Below are 16,956 nucleotides of genomic sequence, written 5' to 3'. Positions count from 1 at the left end.
ATTAAATTTCTTTTTTACTAGTGGAGAAGTTACCCATAAGCGAGGGGACAGTCAGGGGATCCGCGGCGCTCAGTAACTTTATTGAACCGGAGGTTCAATTACAGCACAGATTAATTGTTTAATCGGTGCAGCGTGTGTGACCTCATGACGTCACGCAGCGCTGCACCCATTGAAAGAGCAGGCAGCCGAGGAGCTGTGTTACAGTGAGCAACCGGAAAACAAATTAGGTAAGTGTGGGGGCTCGACGCTGGGAGGGAGACGCAGTATGCCGACGAGACAGACGGGGTCTGTGAGAGGGTCACCGAGGGGGGGGGCACTATGGTGGTATTGGAGGGGGCCAAGGGCCCCCTTCTTAGTTGTCCCAAGGCCCCCACAAGATTTAGGAGCCCATTCAGGCCCGCTCGCAAGATGCAGTCGCTCGCAGGCACAAAGGGGCCGGATATTTAAATTAAGCAATCGCACTGCGTCGCGTAAGGACGCCCACTATGTTTCAGTGAGCTACGACAAAATGTGCTCGCTCGCAAGTGTCTAAAGATGCCCCCTTGCCTCTCGCAACAAACGTCATCTCCGGGAAATGAAGGATTAATCTGGACCATCGTGAGCCATCGGAGCTGCTCGCAGCTCTTGGGGTTGCCTTTCCCCGCCGCAAGCACAGCGATCAGTGCGGGCTGAAATACATGCAGGTGACGTGTACAATGACACTACTTTGCTAATTATGCACGCCCTTTAAATGGCGTTATGGCGGCCTGACACGTCTGCATTCGAACATCCACTCCCCCGTTCACAAGCACCTTCCCCTGTTACCACCCACAAACGGCGCTATCTGTCACTCAAAGCAGCGATCTGATAGTGGCTTACGAGCAACCAAAATCAGATCGCAACGAATGGCTTGCGCACGCACACTGCGAATTATACACATGCGCAGATGGCTGAAAATCGCTCAGAGCGAGCGATCGCGACAGCAATCCTTAATGATTCCGGCCCTATGACGGCTGATGCAGCAATGTTTATAAACCTTGTCCATATTCTGCAATGTCACTTTTTTTGTTTTGATCATTCTGTTTATGTACTCAGGGCTTGATTCAATTGGCCTATTGTTGTGTTCTGCGCATGCGTGAGCCGGCCACTGCTATCGGGACTGCGACCGCATCGGCTATGCAGAACCATCGCAGAGTGATTGACAGGAAGTGCCGTTTGTGGGTGGTGACAGGGAGGTGGTTGGCGAAATGCAGGAGTGGCAGTGCGTTTGAACGCCGTTGCATGGCGTGCATAAATTAGCCACTGCGATGCCCTACGCATCCTGAGCACTCATACTGTGCGATGAAGTTAGCAATTCCTGAGTACGGTCAGAGCTTGTGCAAGTGTGCGTGAGGCTGCGATGGTACTCCATGTTACCGATGGTTTTGCAGTCTTGCTAAACATTACGAATGTGTGTAAGGTAAAGTGGGCGTCCTTGTGTAGTGCTGCTGCGGCATAGCGATCTCTATGAATTAGCCTACTATCGCAGTTGAACTGCATACGTAATCGCTATTGCATTCGGTAATGAATTAGGCCCTCTGAAAGGCGCTGTGGACCCCTTGTGGCACCATATAAATAATGGATAATACTAAATAATAATGTGCTGTGATAGCAGGTCAGCATGGGTTCTCTATCTACGGGGTGGGCCAACGCGCAGTCAGGCAAGTCATAAAAAGCGCCAAGCTGGAGTTAATCACTCAATGCAAATACAAGGACAAAGAAAGGCTCTATCTGCTCCCCCGTCTCATCCTGCTGAGAGGACCTTTCATTTTCATATGCAAAAAAGCACCGCCAGCTAATCTTGGTCTATCGGGATAATAATGACGGTCTTTGGGATGGCACTGTAGGTGAGGGGAACAAATCATTCTCCCAGCGGCGGCTCAGTTTTTATTTGCATAGGAAATGTTAAATAGAGGCAGTGGCTGAATGAAACACCTCTGCTGCCCAATGCACAATGGCAGAATAATCACAACCCCCTGCATTTATCAGCCTGACAGCGGTCACCATGGGACGCACTGTTCTGCCATTTAGATTATTAGCTTCTGTTTTTATGTTTCAGGTTTAAATGATGAAATGCACAAACAATTACAGCAATGAATGAATGCATAATAGCCTCTCTGCTGCTCTATAACGTCTGCCAGAAGGGGTGTTCTGCAAGGGAACAAGGTGCTGGTTACAATGTTTGCAGAATTAGATTATTACAACATTATATATATATATATATATATATATATATATACACACACACATATACATATATATATGTGTTAGGTATGGAATCCCGGCGGTCAGGATGCCGCTGGTCAGAATGTCGACAGCAACATCCCGACAGTCAGAATTCTTCCCCTCGCTGATGCCTAACCCTCCCTCCTTAGTGCCTAACCCTAACCTCCCCTCTTAGTGCCTAACCCTAACCTCCCCCTGCCCGGTGCCTAAAACTAACCCTCCACCTAACCCCTGATACTTACCTTTGGGATGCCGGCAGTCGGGATTCTGGCGCCGGGATCACAACGATGTCAGGATTCCGGCGCCGGTATTTTGACCATCGGCATCACGCACGCTGCATGCCGGGATGCTGGCTACATCCCATATTATAATCCCATAAATATAAATATATATTGTGGCAGTATCACCAGAGATGGCGCTGGTGAGCAGCAGATTCTGTGTGGGGCAGAACAGATCCGCCCACACAGAGTAGAAAAACATTGTGGGAAGATGCCTAAGGGCTGCCAGATGAGCAGAGCCCAGGTGAGGCTGTTGGTGGATACAGTCAGACAGTCCAGGTGAGCAGCAGTCAGAGCGAAGCTGACCAGGTGCTCAGGATCATACCTGCAAGGAGGCAGGGAGATCCCTATACCTCTGACACTGTCCTTGTGAGAGGCGGCAGCCAACAAGCTAAGAAAGCTATACCAGGCCAGGAGGCCAGTGTCCAGTCCTGCATGTGGCAGGAAGGACCACCAATCTCAGAGACTGTGAGAGACTTTCATGCAGATTAGCTGCTTCTATAGAGAGGGTTCAAGAAGTGAGCTAGTGCCCTAAGAGAGGGCTAGGTTGTTTGTTATTTTCTATTTTTGTTTCCTGATTTCTATGTGGCAGTAAAGCACCATTTTCATTTACTTTTACTGGAATGTGTGGACTCTAATCACTGCACCACTGACACCAATCTAATTACCCCAACTTATTACACTACAAATAAATAATAATTAACAAAACATGCGAACGTAATTTTGAAAAAACGCCCCCTGGCCGCTCGCATCATACGTTATGTCCGCTAATCGAGTACATCGGACGGCGTATGAACTGCTCGCTATTCTTGTGGTTGGTTTTTCCTACCACAATCATGCGAGCAGTTCTAACTATAAAACAACCAAGTTACGTGGTCGATGATGCTGCTTTAGTAATTATGCACACCCTTTAAACGCCCGTTTTGACCTTTAGGCACGCCTGCGTTCGGATCTCCACTCCCCGTTTTCAAGCACCTTCCCCTGTTACCACCCACAAACGCCTCATTCTATCGCTCAAAATAGCAGGCATTCGCTATTTAGCGAGCACACGATTTTCGGCCGCACTGACTGGTTCGCGCATGCATATTAAAATCCGTACGCATGCGCAGTTGTGTGAACATCAGTCGTAACGAACGAGCGGCTCTGAATCAGGCCCATAGTTTATAACCTGTAAACTGTGTATCAAATTAGTGCCCCTTATACAGTGCCTCCTGTAGTTGTGCCCCAAAATGCAATGCCCCCTATACTAGTGCCCCTTATGCAATGCCCCCTGTAGTAGTGCCACTTATGCAATGCCCTCTGTAGTAGTGGCCCTTTTGCAATGTCCCCTGTAGTAGTGCCCATTATGCAATGCCCCCTGTAGTAGTGCCCCTTATGCAATGTCCCCTGTAGTAGTGCCCATTATGCAATGTCCCCTGTAGTAGTGCCCCTTATGCAATGCCCCCTGTAGTAGTGCCCCTTATGCAATGCCCCCTGTAGTAGTGCCCATTATGCAGGGCCCCCTGTAGTAGTGCCCATTATGCAGGGCCCCCTGTAGTAGTGCCCATTAAAGTAGTGCCCCCTGTAGTAGTGCCCATTATGCAGGGCCCCCTGTAGTGCCCCTTCTAGTAGTTAGCCCCCTGTAGTGCCCCTTCTAGTAGTTAGCCCCCTGTAGTTAGCCGCCTGTAGTTAGCCGCCTGTAGTTGCTCCCCCCCTCCGCACGCACACACACAAAAGAAAAAAACACAAATACTTACCTTGATCCCCGCTCCAGTGCTGCTGCCGTCCATACCCCGGCGTCCGCTCCTCGGCACTATGGGAGTGACGTCATTACGTCACTCCCATAGTGCTCTGCGGGACCCGGAAGACAGAGCTCACTCCTGAGCTCCGTCCCCGGCGTCCGCTCCTCGGCACTATGGGAGTGACATCATTACGTCACTCCCATAGTGCCCTGCGGGACCCGGAAGACGGAGGGAGCTCCGTCCTCCGGCTGCCGCCGTGGGTTTGAATAGGAGCCGGGCGCCCGCTGGTAACACACTCAGCGGGTGCCCGGCAGATGGAGGGTGCTGCACCCTACGTAGTTACTACTACTGCCCCCATCGCCCCCAAGCTACCCAGCGCCTCCAAGCCACCACGGGGGCTGTGGGGGCAGTAGTTACGCCACTGTTTGCACTGCACCTTCGATATGGGTTACTCCCAGGTCAGCCCTGTTCACACTGAACCCAGGTCTGCCCTGCTAAACCTGTGAGGTCATAAAAAGTGGGAGGTGACTGCTCCACAACCCCCAATCAGCTGATTTTAGGCATGACCAGGTCGGATAACCCGGGTCGCACCGTTTACACTGCATCATTACCCAGGTCCATCCTGGGTCCGACCCTGGTAGCTACCTGGGTTGGATTGCTGGGTCACTTGACCCGGGTCATTTATCAGGGACTCTTTTACACTGAGCTGCGACCCGGGTAGACCAAGGTTTTTACTCTGGTGTAAAAGGGGTATAATTTGCCTAGAATGCCACGGGCATTAAGAGTAAGATTCCAGCATAAGAAATGATGGAGACATAAAAATTAAGCACATCATATTACAATTATGTAAATGGAGGTTGAGATTGCAGCCAAGTAAAATACTAATTTATATAGTAAGGATCCACCATTTAGAAAGGACCTGTCCAATTTATTCAAGAGACACAGCTTTATTTATAATGCAATGCAGAGACAGTGACAATAAAAACTGAATTTTACACTTCCAACAGCCTCCTGAAATGCAGAGAACGCCAATAAACAAGTGTGAGGCCTTTTAAAAACCGGCAGAGTATTTATACTGTGATTTTATTCACTCTCAAGCAATATTTTTCTAATGCAACCTTGGGCTAGAAACATAGCTAATTCCATAGGGCACTGACGTAACACATAACCACAGCACGTTTCACTGACTCACCTGTTGTTCATGCTGCAAAAACCTTTGAAAATCATGTAAATGAATAGCAGACGCATCCGAACGGTCCGCATTTCTGAAATATACAACCCAATTGTCAGTTCACACATCAGTACTCTCTTTAGCACAAATACACTGATACTATACAAAAAGATAGTGGCCCTCATTCAGACCCACTCGCGAGCGGCTGTCCGCTCGCAAGTGGGTCGATGGTCCGCACTGCGCATGCGCACGACGGAGGGAGCTCCGTCGCGCGCATGCGCGAGACGCGACGAGCGAAGGACTTTCCTTCGCTCGGAGTGTCTCATCAAAGGGGGCGTGCTGTCGATGTTGACTGACAGCACGCCCCCTTTGGTGGGCGTGCCGGGGGCGTGCCTGCCAGACGGAGGCGTTCCCAAGGGAACGCCTACCGTCTGAAGCCGGCCCCACTGACATCACTAGTGATGTCAGTGGGAGTGATTTTGGCTCTGATAGAGCCAAAATCACTCCTGGCCTTGCGGTTGAAAAACTCAACCGCAGGCTTTTGCTCGCAGTTTTGATGGTCGCGATGGTCAAGACCATCGCGACCATCATCCTGCACGCTCATATATGCTGTGGGTGGTGACCCACAGCTATACGAGCGTCCAGGAGGACGCTCCATATTAATGGAGGTGGGCCCTTATTCAGAACGAGCGCTCTGGTCAGAGCGTCCGGCTCTGAATCAGGGCCAGAGTTGCCAAAAAAAAAAAACCCCTAAGCAATTGATTGGTCCAATAATGCAATGTTTTTTCTAATGTTATATATTAGCATGTTTCTTCAAAGCACCTACAGTACATGATCAAATATGGAGAGGTCGGTCAGTCTGGCAGTGCATCAAAATACATGAGCTGATCTCTGATTAGCTGCCAGATTGTCCCTGTACTACTGATGCCGGAAGGACAGGTAAGTCATCTTCAGTAAATGTGATGAATGTTCTGCTACAGGGAGAAGACACAGGCCCTCATTCAGAGCCGTACGCTCTGAGCAGAGCGCACGCTCTGAATGAGGGCCGCCCTCCATAAAAATGGAGCGTCCTCCTGGACGCTCGTATAGCTGTGGGTCACCACCCACAGCCTATACGAGCGTGCATTTTGATGGCCGCGATGGTCGTGACCATCGCGACCATCGAAACTGCGAGCCAGAGCCTGCGGTTGAGGTTTTCAACCGCAAGCTCCGGAGTGATTTTGGCTCTATCAGAGCCAAAATCACTCCCACTGACATCACTAGTGATGTCAGTGGGCCGGCTTCTGACGGGAGGCGTTCCCGTGGGAACGCCCCCGTCAGGGAGGCACGCCCCCGTCAGGGAGGCACGCCCCCGGCACGCCCACCAAAGGGGGCGTGCTGTCAATCAACATCGACAGCACGCCCCCTTTGATCAGACACAACAAGCGAAGGACTTTCCTTCGCTCGTCGCGTCTGGCGCATGCGCACGACGGAGCTCCCTCCGTCGTGCGCATGCTCAGTGCAGAACATCGACCCACTTGCGAGCGGACAGCCGCTCGCGAGTGGGTCTGAATCAGGGCCACAGTGTGCTGCTATAGGGAGGCGAGGGGATAATGTGCTGCTACAGGGAGGAGAGGGGATACTGTGCTGCTACAGGGAGGAGAGGGGATAATGTATTGCTACATGGAGGCGAGGGGATACTGTGCTGCTACAGGGAGGAGAGGGGATACTGTGCTGCTACAGGGAGGAGAGGGGATACTGTGCTGCTACAGGGAGGCGGGGGGATACTGTGCTGTGACAGGGAGGAGAGGGGATAATGTGCTGATACAGGGAGGAGAGGGGATACTGTGCTGCTACAGGGAGGAGAGGGGATACTGTGCTGCTACAGGGAGGAGAGGGGATAATGTGTTGCTACAGGGAGGTGTGGGGATACTGTGCTGTGACAGGGAGGAGAGGGGATAATGTGCTGCTACAGGGAGGAGAGGGGATACTGTGCTGTGACAGGGAGGAGAGGGGATACTGTGATGTGACAGAGAGGAGAGGGGATACTGTGATGTGACAGGGAGGAGAGGGGATACTGTGATGTGACAGGGAGGAGAGGGCAGAAAATGCTGCTACAGGGAGGAGAGGGCAGAATGTGCTGCTACAGGGAGGAGATGGGATAATGTTCTGCTACAGAGAGGAGAGGGGATACTGGGCTGCTACAGGGAGGAGAGGGGATACTGTGCTGCTAAAGGGAGGCGAGCGGATACTGTGCTGCTACCAGGAAGAGAGGGCAGAATGTGCTGCTACCGAGAAGAGAGGGCAGAATGTGCTGCTACAGGGAGGAGAGGGCAGAATGTGCTGCTACAGGGAGGAGAGGGCAGAATGTGCTGCTACAGGGAGGAGAGGGCAGAATGTGCTGCTACAGGGAGGAGATGGGATAATGTTCTGCTACAGAGAGTAGGGGGGATACTGTGCTGCTCCAGGGAGGAGAGGGGATACTGTGCTGCTACAGAGAGGAGAGGGGATACTGGGCTGCTACAGAGAGGAGAGGGGATACTGGACCTCATTCAGAGTCGGTCGTTGCAGCCGCACGGTCGTAAGGTAAAAGGGGCCGGATATGCAAATGAAGCGCTCGCAAGTTGCGTCGTTAAGATGGGATCGTTAGCTGGATGAGCGAGGGGAGGATGCAGCCATAAGACTAAAAATACGCCCCCTTCTCGTTTGCACTACACTTCATCTCCGGGCATATAAGGATTAATCGAGACCATCGGGAACCATCGGAGCTGCTCGTAGAGTTTAAGGTTGATCATACCCTCTCTTAAGCACTACGATCTAGTCAGTGTAAAAACCTCCCATGTCATATGTGCCATGACACTACTTAGTTAATTATGCACTCCCATAAAACGCCGTTTGCATAGTCAGGCACGCCTGCGTTCGGATCTCCACTCCCCCGTTCACAAGCACCTTCCCCTGTTACCACCCACAAACTCCTCATCCTGTCACTCAAACTAACAACCTGGCTGTGTTCAATGAGAGAGCAATTTCTGATCATAATAGCTAGTTTGCGCACACGCATTGCAAATTTTACGCATGCGCAGTTTAGCGAACATCGGTGGCGTACGACCGAGCGGCCGCAACGACCGACTCTGAATGAAGTCCACTGTGCTGTGACAGAGAGGATAGGGGAGTAGAGGGGATACTGTGCTGCTACAGGGAGGAGAGGGGATACTGTGCTACTACAGGGAGGAGAGGATACTGTGCTACTACAGGGAGGAGAGGGGATACTGTGCTGCTACAGGGAGGAGAGGGGGTACTGTGCTACTACAGGGAGGAGAGGAGATACTGTGCTACTACAGGGAGGAGAGGAGATACTGTGCTGCTATAGGAGGAGAGGGGCTCCTGTGCTATTACAGGGAGGAGAGTAGATACTGTGCTGCTACAGGGAGGAGAGGGGCTACTGTGCTGCTACAGGGAGGAGAGGAGATACTGTGCTGCTACAGGGAGGAGAGGGGCTACTGTGCTGCTACAGGGAGGAGAGGGGCTACTGTGCTGCTACAGGGAGGAGAGGGGCTACTGTGCTGCTACAGGGAGGAGAGGGGCTACTGTGCTGCTACAGGGAGGAGAGGGGCTACTGTGCTGCTACAGGGAGGAGAAGGGATACTGTGCTGCTACAGGGAGGAGAGGGGCTACTGTGCTGCTACAGGGAGGAGAGGAGATACTGTGCTGCTACAGGGAGGAGAGGGGATACTGTGCTGCTACAGGGAGGAGAGGAGATACTGTGCTGCTACAGGGAGGAGAGGGGATACTGTGCTGCTACAGGGAGGAGAAGGGATACTGTGCTGCTACAGGAAGGAGAGGGGATACTGTGCTGCTACAGAGAGGAGAGGGCTCCTGGTCACTCGCATAGTTGTGGGTGACCAACCACAGCTATAGCGAGCGGCCAGGAAGATGGTCGCGATGGTCAAGACCATCGCGACCATCGGGCTTCCGACGAGACCCTTGTGGTAGGGTCTCGTTGCCGCAAGCCCTGGAGTGCATTTGGCTCTATCAGAGCCTAAAGCACTCCCACTGACATCACTAGTGATGTCAGTGGGGCCGGCCCCAGATGGTAGGCGTTCCCATGGGAACGCATCCGTCTGGCCAGCCACGCCCCCGGCACGCCCACCAAAGGGGGCGTGCTGTCACTCACCATCGACAGCACGCCCCCTTTGTAGCGAGACCCATAGCGACGGCTTGACCGTCTGTGATACTGTGATGCTACAGGAGGTGAGGGGATACTGTGATGCTACAGGGAGGAGAGGGGCTACTGTGCTGCTACAGGAGGAGAGGGGATACTGTGCTGCTACAGGAAGGAGGGGGGATACTGTGCTGCTACAGGAAGGAGGGGGGATACTGTGCTGCTACAGGAAGGAGAGGGGATACTGTGCTGCTACAGGAGGAGAGGGGATACTGTGCTGCTACAGGAGGAGAGGGGATACTGTGCTGCTACAGGAAGGAGAGGGGATACTGTGCTAAGACAGGGAGGAGAGGGGATACTGTGCTAAGACAGGGAGGAGAGGGGATACTGTGCTAAGACAGGGAGGAGAGGGGATACTGTGCTAAGACAGGGAGGAGAGGGGATACTGTGATGCTACAGGAAGAGAGAAGAGAATGTGCTGCTACAGGGAAGCTTATATGGGTCACAATACAATGCATGTCTATGTAATAAGGGGTGTTGAGTTACCTGTTTTTTACTGTATGTATTATATGGTTTTATTTTACTTTTTTCAATAAAATAAATTGCAGTTCAATTATTAATGTGTATGCTAAAAATATCTTGATAACAGTTTTTAGACAATACGGCCTGATTCAGCACGGATCGCTATGCTGCGTTTGGGGTGACGGGGGGTGGTCAGGGAAATGCAGGCGTGCCTGTGCGTTGGAACGCCATTACAGGGTCGTGCATAATTAAGCCCCTACGATTGGATACGCAGCCTGAGTACTCCTTGCTTGCAGGAAATTTAGCAGTTTGTGCGTGAGGGCCAGGTCAGCCACAACTGTGCGTATGGGTACGATGGTTCTCGATGTTTGCGCTGTCTTGCTAAATAATTTGGATGTAAGTAAGGTGTAGGGGGCGGCTTTATGTAATGCTGGGTGTCAGCATCTTGTGCTGCGGCGGAAGTGCGATCGCATTTAATTTGCATAATTTTGCAAAAGGCGGGGGCGTGCGATCGCAGCACAGCGATCCGTGTTGAATACGGCCCATAGTTTACTATCACCGAATATATCATCCATCGCCCTCTAAGGCTGTGGTGACCTGAAGGATGGAAACAAGAATACTTACCCTAAAATAAATACAGAAGAATCTTTCCGAAATTCATCCAGAATCTGAGAAGAGAAGAATATACGTTACACTGTTTGCAGCAACTATGAATGTGGTGAGCTCGAAAATGGGACCTGAACCTCAGGCACAACAATACATCTGAACTGTAAGATTTCATAACTTTATTAAATAAAAAAAGAATGTATTGTAATGTATGTGTCTAATATTTTTATTATTTTAGAACAAATTACAGAGACCTTCATTTCACAGAAATAGCTTCTTCATAAATAACAACAGTGGCATCTAAACATGCATACTACATAATATAAGCCATCTAATATTGACAGGTTTGACTGAATATATTTGTAACTAACATATTAAAACTGACACCATAATTATAGTTTTACAGTCAGATGGAGAAAATGGCACAAAATTGATTCTTTTGTTTTAGACATTAATTTTTATTTAACTTGTAGAAACTTACTGATTTCTGTTGATCAAACATGAGATTTTTGTAAAACAAATGTAAATGCTCAAAGCTGAGATCATCTTTGGGAATCCCAATCTCCTGCAGCAAAATAAAACAATTGTTGGATAAACACACTTGGCGTGGCGAGGATTGCTGTGTGTAATAGAATGGCAGTATACAGTATTTACCATCAGCTTGTCTTTCAGCCATTTTGTGCTGGCGACTTTAAAGTTGATCTGTGGAAGGATTGTCTTCAGCTCTCGAATGCTAACACTGTAAATGTGGAAGGTTCAGAAAAATCTTCATTAGACACTAAAAATATTGTTATGTTTTTTTAAAAAAAAAATAGCAAAACTAATCTGCTCTGTTACTTTGCAAGGAAAAGAATCTGGAATATATCTAGCAGCCCCATCCCCAAATTGTCAAAGGGTCCCTCCTTCCCAAAGGGAACAGTCGACAAAATTGTGGGGGGGGATTGGACTGAAGAAGCTTGCCCTTTAAGGGACCTCCGTGGTTCAGGGGTCATAGAGTAAGGGGGCCTGGTTTTGTTGAAGGGAGGGTCTGAAGAAACTACCCCCCCCCCTCCCACCCAAGGGCCTTTTGGTTCTGGAGGATGGGGAGAAATGGGACTTTCTCCTTCAGGAGAGGGCCCAAACCCCCAAGCCCTCTGCACTGTAACAGCACAGGGTTATTCGAGCACTCACCTCAGGCTTTGATTAAAATTATATATATTTATAAAATATTTTCAGCACAGCATATTTATCTGATTTTTTTTTCCATCACTAAATTTTCTTATTATCATAAAAAATATTTGGATCTGTTCATGAATCCACATCGATGGAAAGCCCTAATGTATTAATTGAAGAAGATAAAAAAAAAAAACACTACCCAGAATTCTTCAGTGCAACCACAAATACAGTGGATTAGTCAGGTCTGAAGAACCAATAACAATGGCATCGCCCGAGCCAAACATTACCCTTCATGTCAGTAATCTCCTCTGCCTGAGAGGGGGAGTGGTCACACTGATCGTGCCCCCCTCCTGGAGTTGCACCGGGCTGAGGGACTCACAGCGCACCCCTCCTCAGCGCTTCATGGCACTGCAAATAGTATTTTTATTCTAAGGGGGCGCGGCATGGCCTTCCTGCAATTAGGCCATGCCCCCTGATAGTAATGGGGCCTGGGCCAGCTGTCTACTGCCCTGAACATGTGTTACAAGCTATGGGGCACAAATCTGCTCCGAGGGTCGCCTGTTGCCCATCACTATTTCCTATGTCTGCCTCCCAAAATGCCTTGCAGCTGTCGTTCAATTCTCCATCTGTCATGGCTGCCCATAGAGGTGGGAAGAGTTCATTCTGGGCTGGTAAACAGCCATTCACCAGAACTCACCTGAACGGCCTGCTTATTTATTTCCCAGCCCAGTTTACAATCTAATCAACGCCCGAGTCAGTTTCAGTACACTGACTATAGTTTAATCCAACAGTGCGGTTATATTATTCAAGATTAATACAGAATATTATTCAATGCCCTGTTGCTGGAAAGCACCTTTGCAAAGATCATAAACTCTGATTTGTGTGTAACATAATGAACTTGCTACAGTGCAGCGTGCTGCCTTCAGACATCGTACATGATATAGGAACAGCCATTGTCTCCCCGAGCTGGGATTTAACCTTTCTTCAACTCTACTTATTATAGAAACACTTGTTCTCTAGAAAGACTTGGCGCAGGACCAAGGTGGGCTGGTCACAGAATGACTCAGTTTTTCTGGTTTCTTCTCAAACCAGGGAATTCCTTAAACTTCCAGGAAACTACTTCATAATAAGTCAATTTAGCTGCCACCATTGGCTGAACCGCGACATCTGCGGACCGCGGTTAGGAATAAGGGTCCCATTAAGGCCTGGGGGGTATATTTACTAAAGTGAGAGTTTTTAGAAGTGGAGATGTTGCCCATAACAACCAATCAGATTCTACTTAACATTTAACTACAGTAGCATCTTCTAGAAGATAATAGCTAGAATCTGATTGGTTGCTATGGGCAACATCTCCTCTTCTAAAAATTGTCACATATTATCGTGTGGTTTTTTTTTTAACTGCAGAGCTGAATGTCAGGCAATGGGTACTGTATACAGTCATTCCTGAGCGCCTCAAATGATGAACACCCCCTCCTCCCAAAAGTATTAATTGGGTCATTTGGGACATTAGGGAGGCGATTCAATTGTTTTGGACGCCCACCACTGGGCGTCTAAACAAACAGGCGCCCGATGAGGCAATTCAATTGTTGCTCCATTTGGACACCTAAAGCCGCTGGGGGACACATTTCTTCTCGCAGCCTCCTGAGGTGCCAGGAGAAATGAGTGCAAAGTCTGTGGTTCTGGGCACCCTAACCACTTCTTCAGACAGGTTTAGCCGCTTTGCGCGGTTACACTGGTGCTTTTAGGCGCTTTAAATACTAATTGGCATCCGAAAGGAAGAAACAATTGAATTGCTCCATTTGGCACCTATTCGTATAGTTGCCAAGCGGGGGGTGCGCAGAACAAGTGAATCGCCCCCTAAAGTTAAATAATGCCCCAAATAGTAATTGTCATCCCTGCTCCCTATCTGCTAGAATACAATTAGCTAAATAACATAAATGTGTGACAGGCTCATTAGAATAATAGTGATATTTCCTTTCTGACATTACCCATAACATGAAGTGTGTTAATGAGCGTCATGACTAGGGGGGTATTTAGTTTACACTGTTTTCTGAATCTAAGCCGTACCTCCCAATTTCAGTGGGACAGTCTCTATTTGAGGACTCTATCCAGCTGCCAAGATCGGGACGGAATTATCCCAGTCCCCGGCCAATTTGGGATGCATCTCTGCATAATTGGTGCAATATCATAAAGACAGGGCCGGTTTGAGGCATGTTCGACCAGCGAGGTCGAACAGGGGCACAACCCCATAGAGGGCACACCCCTCCCAGCCATTCCCAATTTCAGCGGGACAGTCCTGTTTTCCGGGCACTGCCCCACTGTTCCACCGTCCCGTGGGCGGACGGGCATCTCCACCGCCGCAGCTGTGCGGCGAAGCCGGCCCTGGAGAAGAGGAATGGATGCCACGCGCATCTATGTGGCATCCATTCAGTGCAGGAAAGTCAAGCTACTAACGCAGTGCTGGGCTCGCCTCCAGCCTAATGTTAATGGGAGGCGTACCATATTTGCACGCCCCCAATTAACGTCATTTTGGGGACGTGGCCTATGACAATTAGGCCAAGCCCCCATTTTTGGTTGGAGGTAAGGGGCGCATAAGTCCCATCCTGCACAGGGCACGGCTCCCCCTTGAGCATGCCCTGCATAAAGAGAATGATAGGAGGAATGCCCCCTCCATGATGTGGCTATGTCCCCAATTTCAATCAGCTGGCCCCGAAAATACCTGGTGAAGTAAATGCCAGCAATACTTGGAAACAGGTGACTGCAATCATACGGTGTTTGTGGGCATGGGGTGGTATAGAAGGCACATTGTTACCACTCCTGCCCTAAGAAGGAGCCACATCTGGGGTTGATGATATGTGGCACTCCATCTGCCGTGGAACTACACATCACAGAATGCCCTGCCACAGTACATGTTGCATGCTAGATGTGTAGGTCCACGACAGATGTCATAAACCCCAGATGTGGATCTTGCTGACAGCGGAAGAGAGGGGACGGCAGGTGACGCACTGACACAGTGATGTCACCGGCACAGCGTTTTTGGATTCCTGTACGCTCATTACCAGAGTGTCCCAGGCCACATTTCAGCCGAAAGATGAGCCCAGCGTGGCCGGCGCCAGAAGTTCAGCAGTCGGATGTGAGCGCAAGACTGCCCCTTTCCAGGCTCTGGGGCTCCAGGCGATGGACCTGTCAGCCTGTGCCTTGAGCCGCTCCTAAATAGTTGTAAGTCACCTAGTTGTGTAATCATCTCACTGTTTGCTTATTGACCCTGTACTGTCCGTTTGAAACTTTTTCTATTGCATAGACCAGAGGTTCCCAAACGCGGTCCTCAAGGCTCCCCAACAGTTCAGCTGTTAGAGATATCTATGGTTGAGCACAGGTGACTTATTTAGTACTTCAGTCAACTTGAATTAACCACCTGTGCTCAACCATGGATATCTCTAAAACCTGAACGGTTGGGGAGCCTTGAGTACCGCGTTTGGGAACCTCTAGCATAGACTGTTTATACTATTTTAATCTTCGCTGTAAAGCGCTACTGACATTTGGTGGCATCATGCAAATACAAATAATAGTAATAATTAGAGTGCCTTTCATTTTACGATGACGCAGTATTAGTTTTCTCTACAAAACATAATTCCCTTTGTGAGTTTCCCTTTAATTGAATAAATTGTCAGGGTGCGTATTTCCTGAAGAATGTAACAATAACATGTATTTCCCCGAGAAGCCTGATTAAACCTCTGGGACAGACATAAAAGAAACCCACATCTCGTACTTCCTGAGCAATCCGGGACAATGAAAGGAATCATGAGAATCCCAGCAACATATCTTGTTTTAGGAAAACATTTTCTTCTCACCAGAGCAGCAATGGGCAACATGCGGCTCTCTAGCAGCTGTTGAACTACAAATCTCAGCATTGGTTTTGCAATAGCTAAGAGTCACAAGCTACGTAAGCCTGCGCCCTAGCGATATGAAATCCCAAAAATACATGCATGTCAGTAAAAGATGATGAATGCAGCATTACTTATAACTTGTATTTTTGACCGGGATGCAGTCAGGATAGGGTGTCTTAGGGGTAAATTTACTAGAGTGAGAGTTTTTAGAAGTGAGTTTTAAAAGTGATGTTGCCGATAGCAACCCATCAGATTCTACTTAACATTTAACTAGCACCTTCTAGAAGATAATAGCTAGAATCTGATTGGTTGCTATAGGCAACATTACTTTTAAAACTCACTTCTAAAAACTCTCACTTTAGTAAATATACCCCTTAGCGTCTAGCTGCAGGGGGGGAGGTTAGGTTTAGGGACCCCCGGGAGGGGGGGGACTAAGAGTTAGGCACCCCCCGGGAGGGTTAAGGATAGGGTAGGGAAAGGGGGGGTTAGGCTTAGGCACCATTAGGGGTGGTTAGGGTTAGGCACTCCCCCGGGAGGGTTAGGGTGCGGGGAGGGGGGGTTAGGTTTAGACACTAACGGGGGGAAGTTAGGGTTAGGCACCCCTAAGGGAGGGTTAGGGGGGGGGAATTACCTTCAGCAGTCAGGATTTAGACCTGCCTGGCTGCTGCTGTCGGTATTTGATCTGTCGGCTAAACAGCCGCCGGCATTACATACCGATTAATTTTTGACCTGTCGTTAGCCGGGTCGCTAGGTAGTATGACTTGTATTGCAGGGCTCCACTCTCTCTCATGCTCACCCCCAGCCACAAAATTGTCCTGTCCTTTGCAGCAGTGGGAGCCATTGCAAGGAAGAGAGAGGGGGTGCATTGCAAACATGGGACAAACCATCCACAATTATTACTTAGATATCCAACAGAGACAATTAGCTGGCTAATGTTATCTTTATCCAATCTCCTGGTAGAAGTCATGACATAAACCAACTGGAAATTAGCGTATGAACCCTGTCGGTGGTAATAAGTACACTACATATCAGGGCTAGATTTGCTGTATGCATTTGGTGGAAGAGCCAATTGCCTTGAGCAGTACAGATAACACTGACGTTGCCTAGAGATGGGCGAGTGGGAAACACCGGCCTGGGGCGGACACGGAATAGAAGAATGTCATCCTACCTGTTCTTCCTTGTCTGATCCACGGAGTAGATCTGCTTTCTCAGCCAACTGTGAACACAGAAA

The 16,956-nt window shown here is 49.3% G+C and overlaps 1 protein-coding gene across 2 annotated transcripts in view; it reads right to left on the bottom strand.

Moving 5' to 3' along the window:
- PLCG2 (phospholipase C gamma 2) overlaps positions 1–16,956 on the bottom strand; it is a 221,437-nt gene that overhangs the window by 111,237 nt on the left and 93,244 nt on the right. For both annotated transcript variants that reach the window (XM_088449429.1, XM_088449430.1), the window contains exons 5-9: positions 16,894–16,941; positions 11,338–11,422; positions 11,165–11,248; positions 10,702–10,745; positions 5,436–5,508 (exon numbers count right to left, since the gene is read on the bottom strand). In XM_088449429.1, coding sequence (XP_088305555.1) covers positions 5,436–5,508; positions 10,702–10,745; positions 11,165–11,248; positions 11,338–11,422; positions 16,894–16,941 — 334 coding nt within the window. The remainder of the gene's footprint in view (positions 1–5,435; positions 5,509–10,701; positions 10,746–11,164; positions 11,249–11,337; positions 11,423–16,893; positions 16,942–16,956) is intronic.

This window comes from Taudactylus pleione, unplaced genomic scaffold (assembly GCF_031769625.1).
Source record: "Taudactylus pleione unplaced genomic scaffold, aTauple2 ptg000484l, whole genome shotgun sequence".
NCBI classification, from domain to species: Eukaryota; Metazoa; Chordata; class Amphibia; order Anura; family Myobatrachidae; genus Taudactylus; species Taudactylus pleione.
The sequence above is the reverse complement of the archived record's forward strand: the minus strand, read 5'-3'. Positions and strand labels throughout refer to the sequence as shown.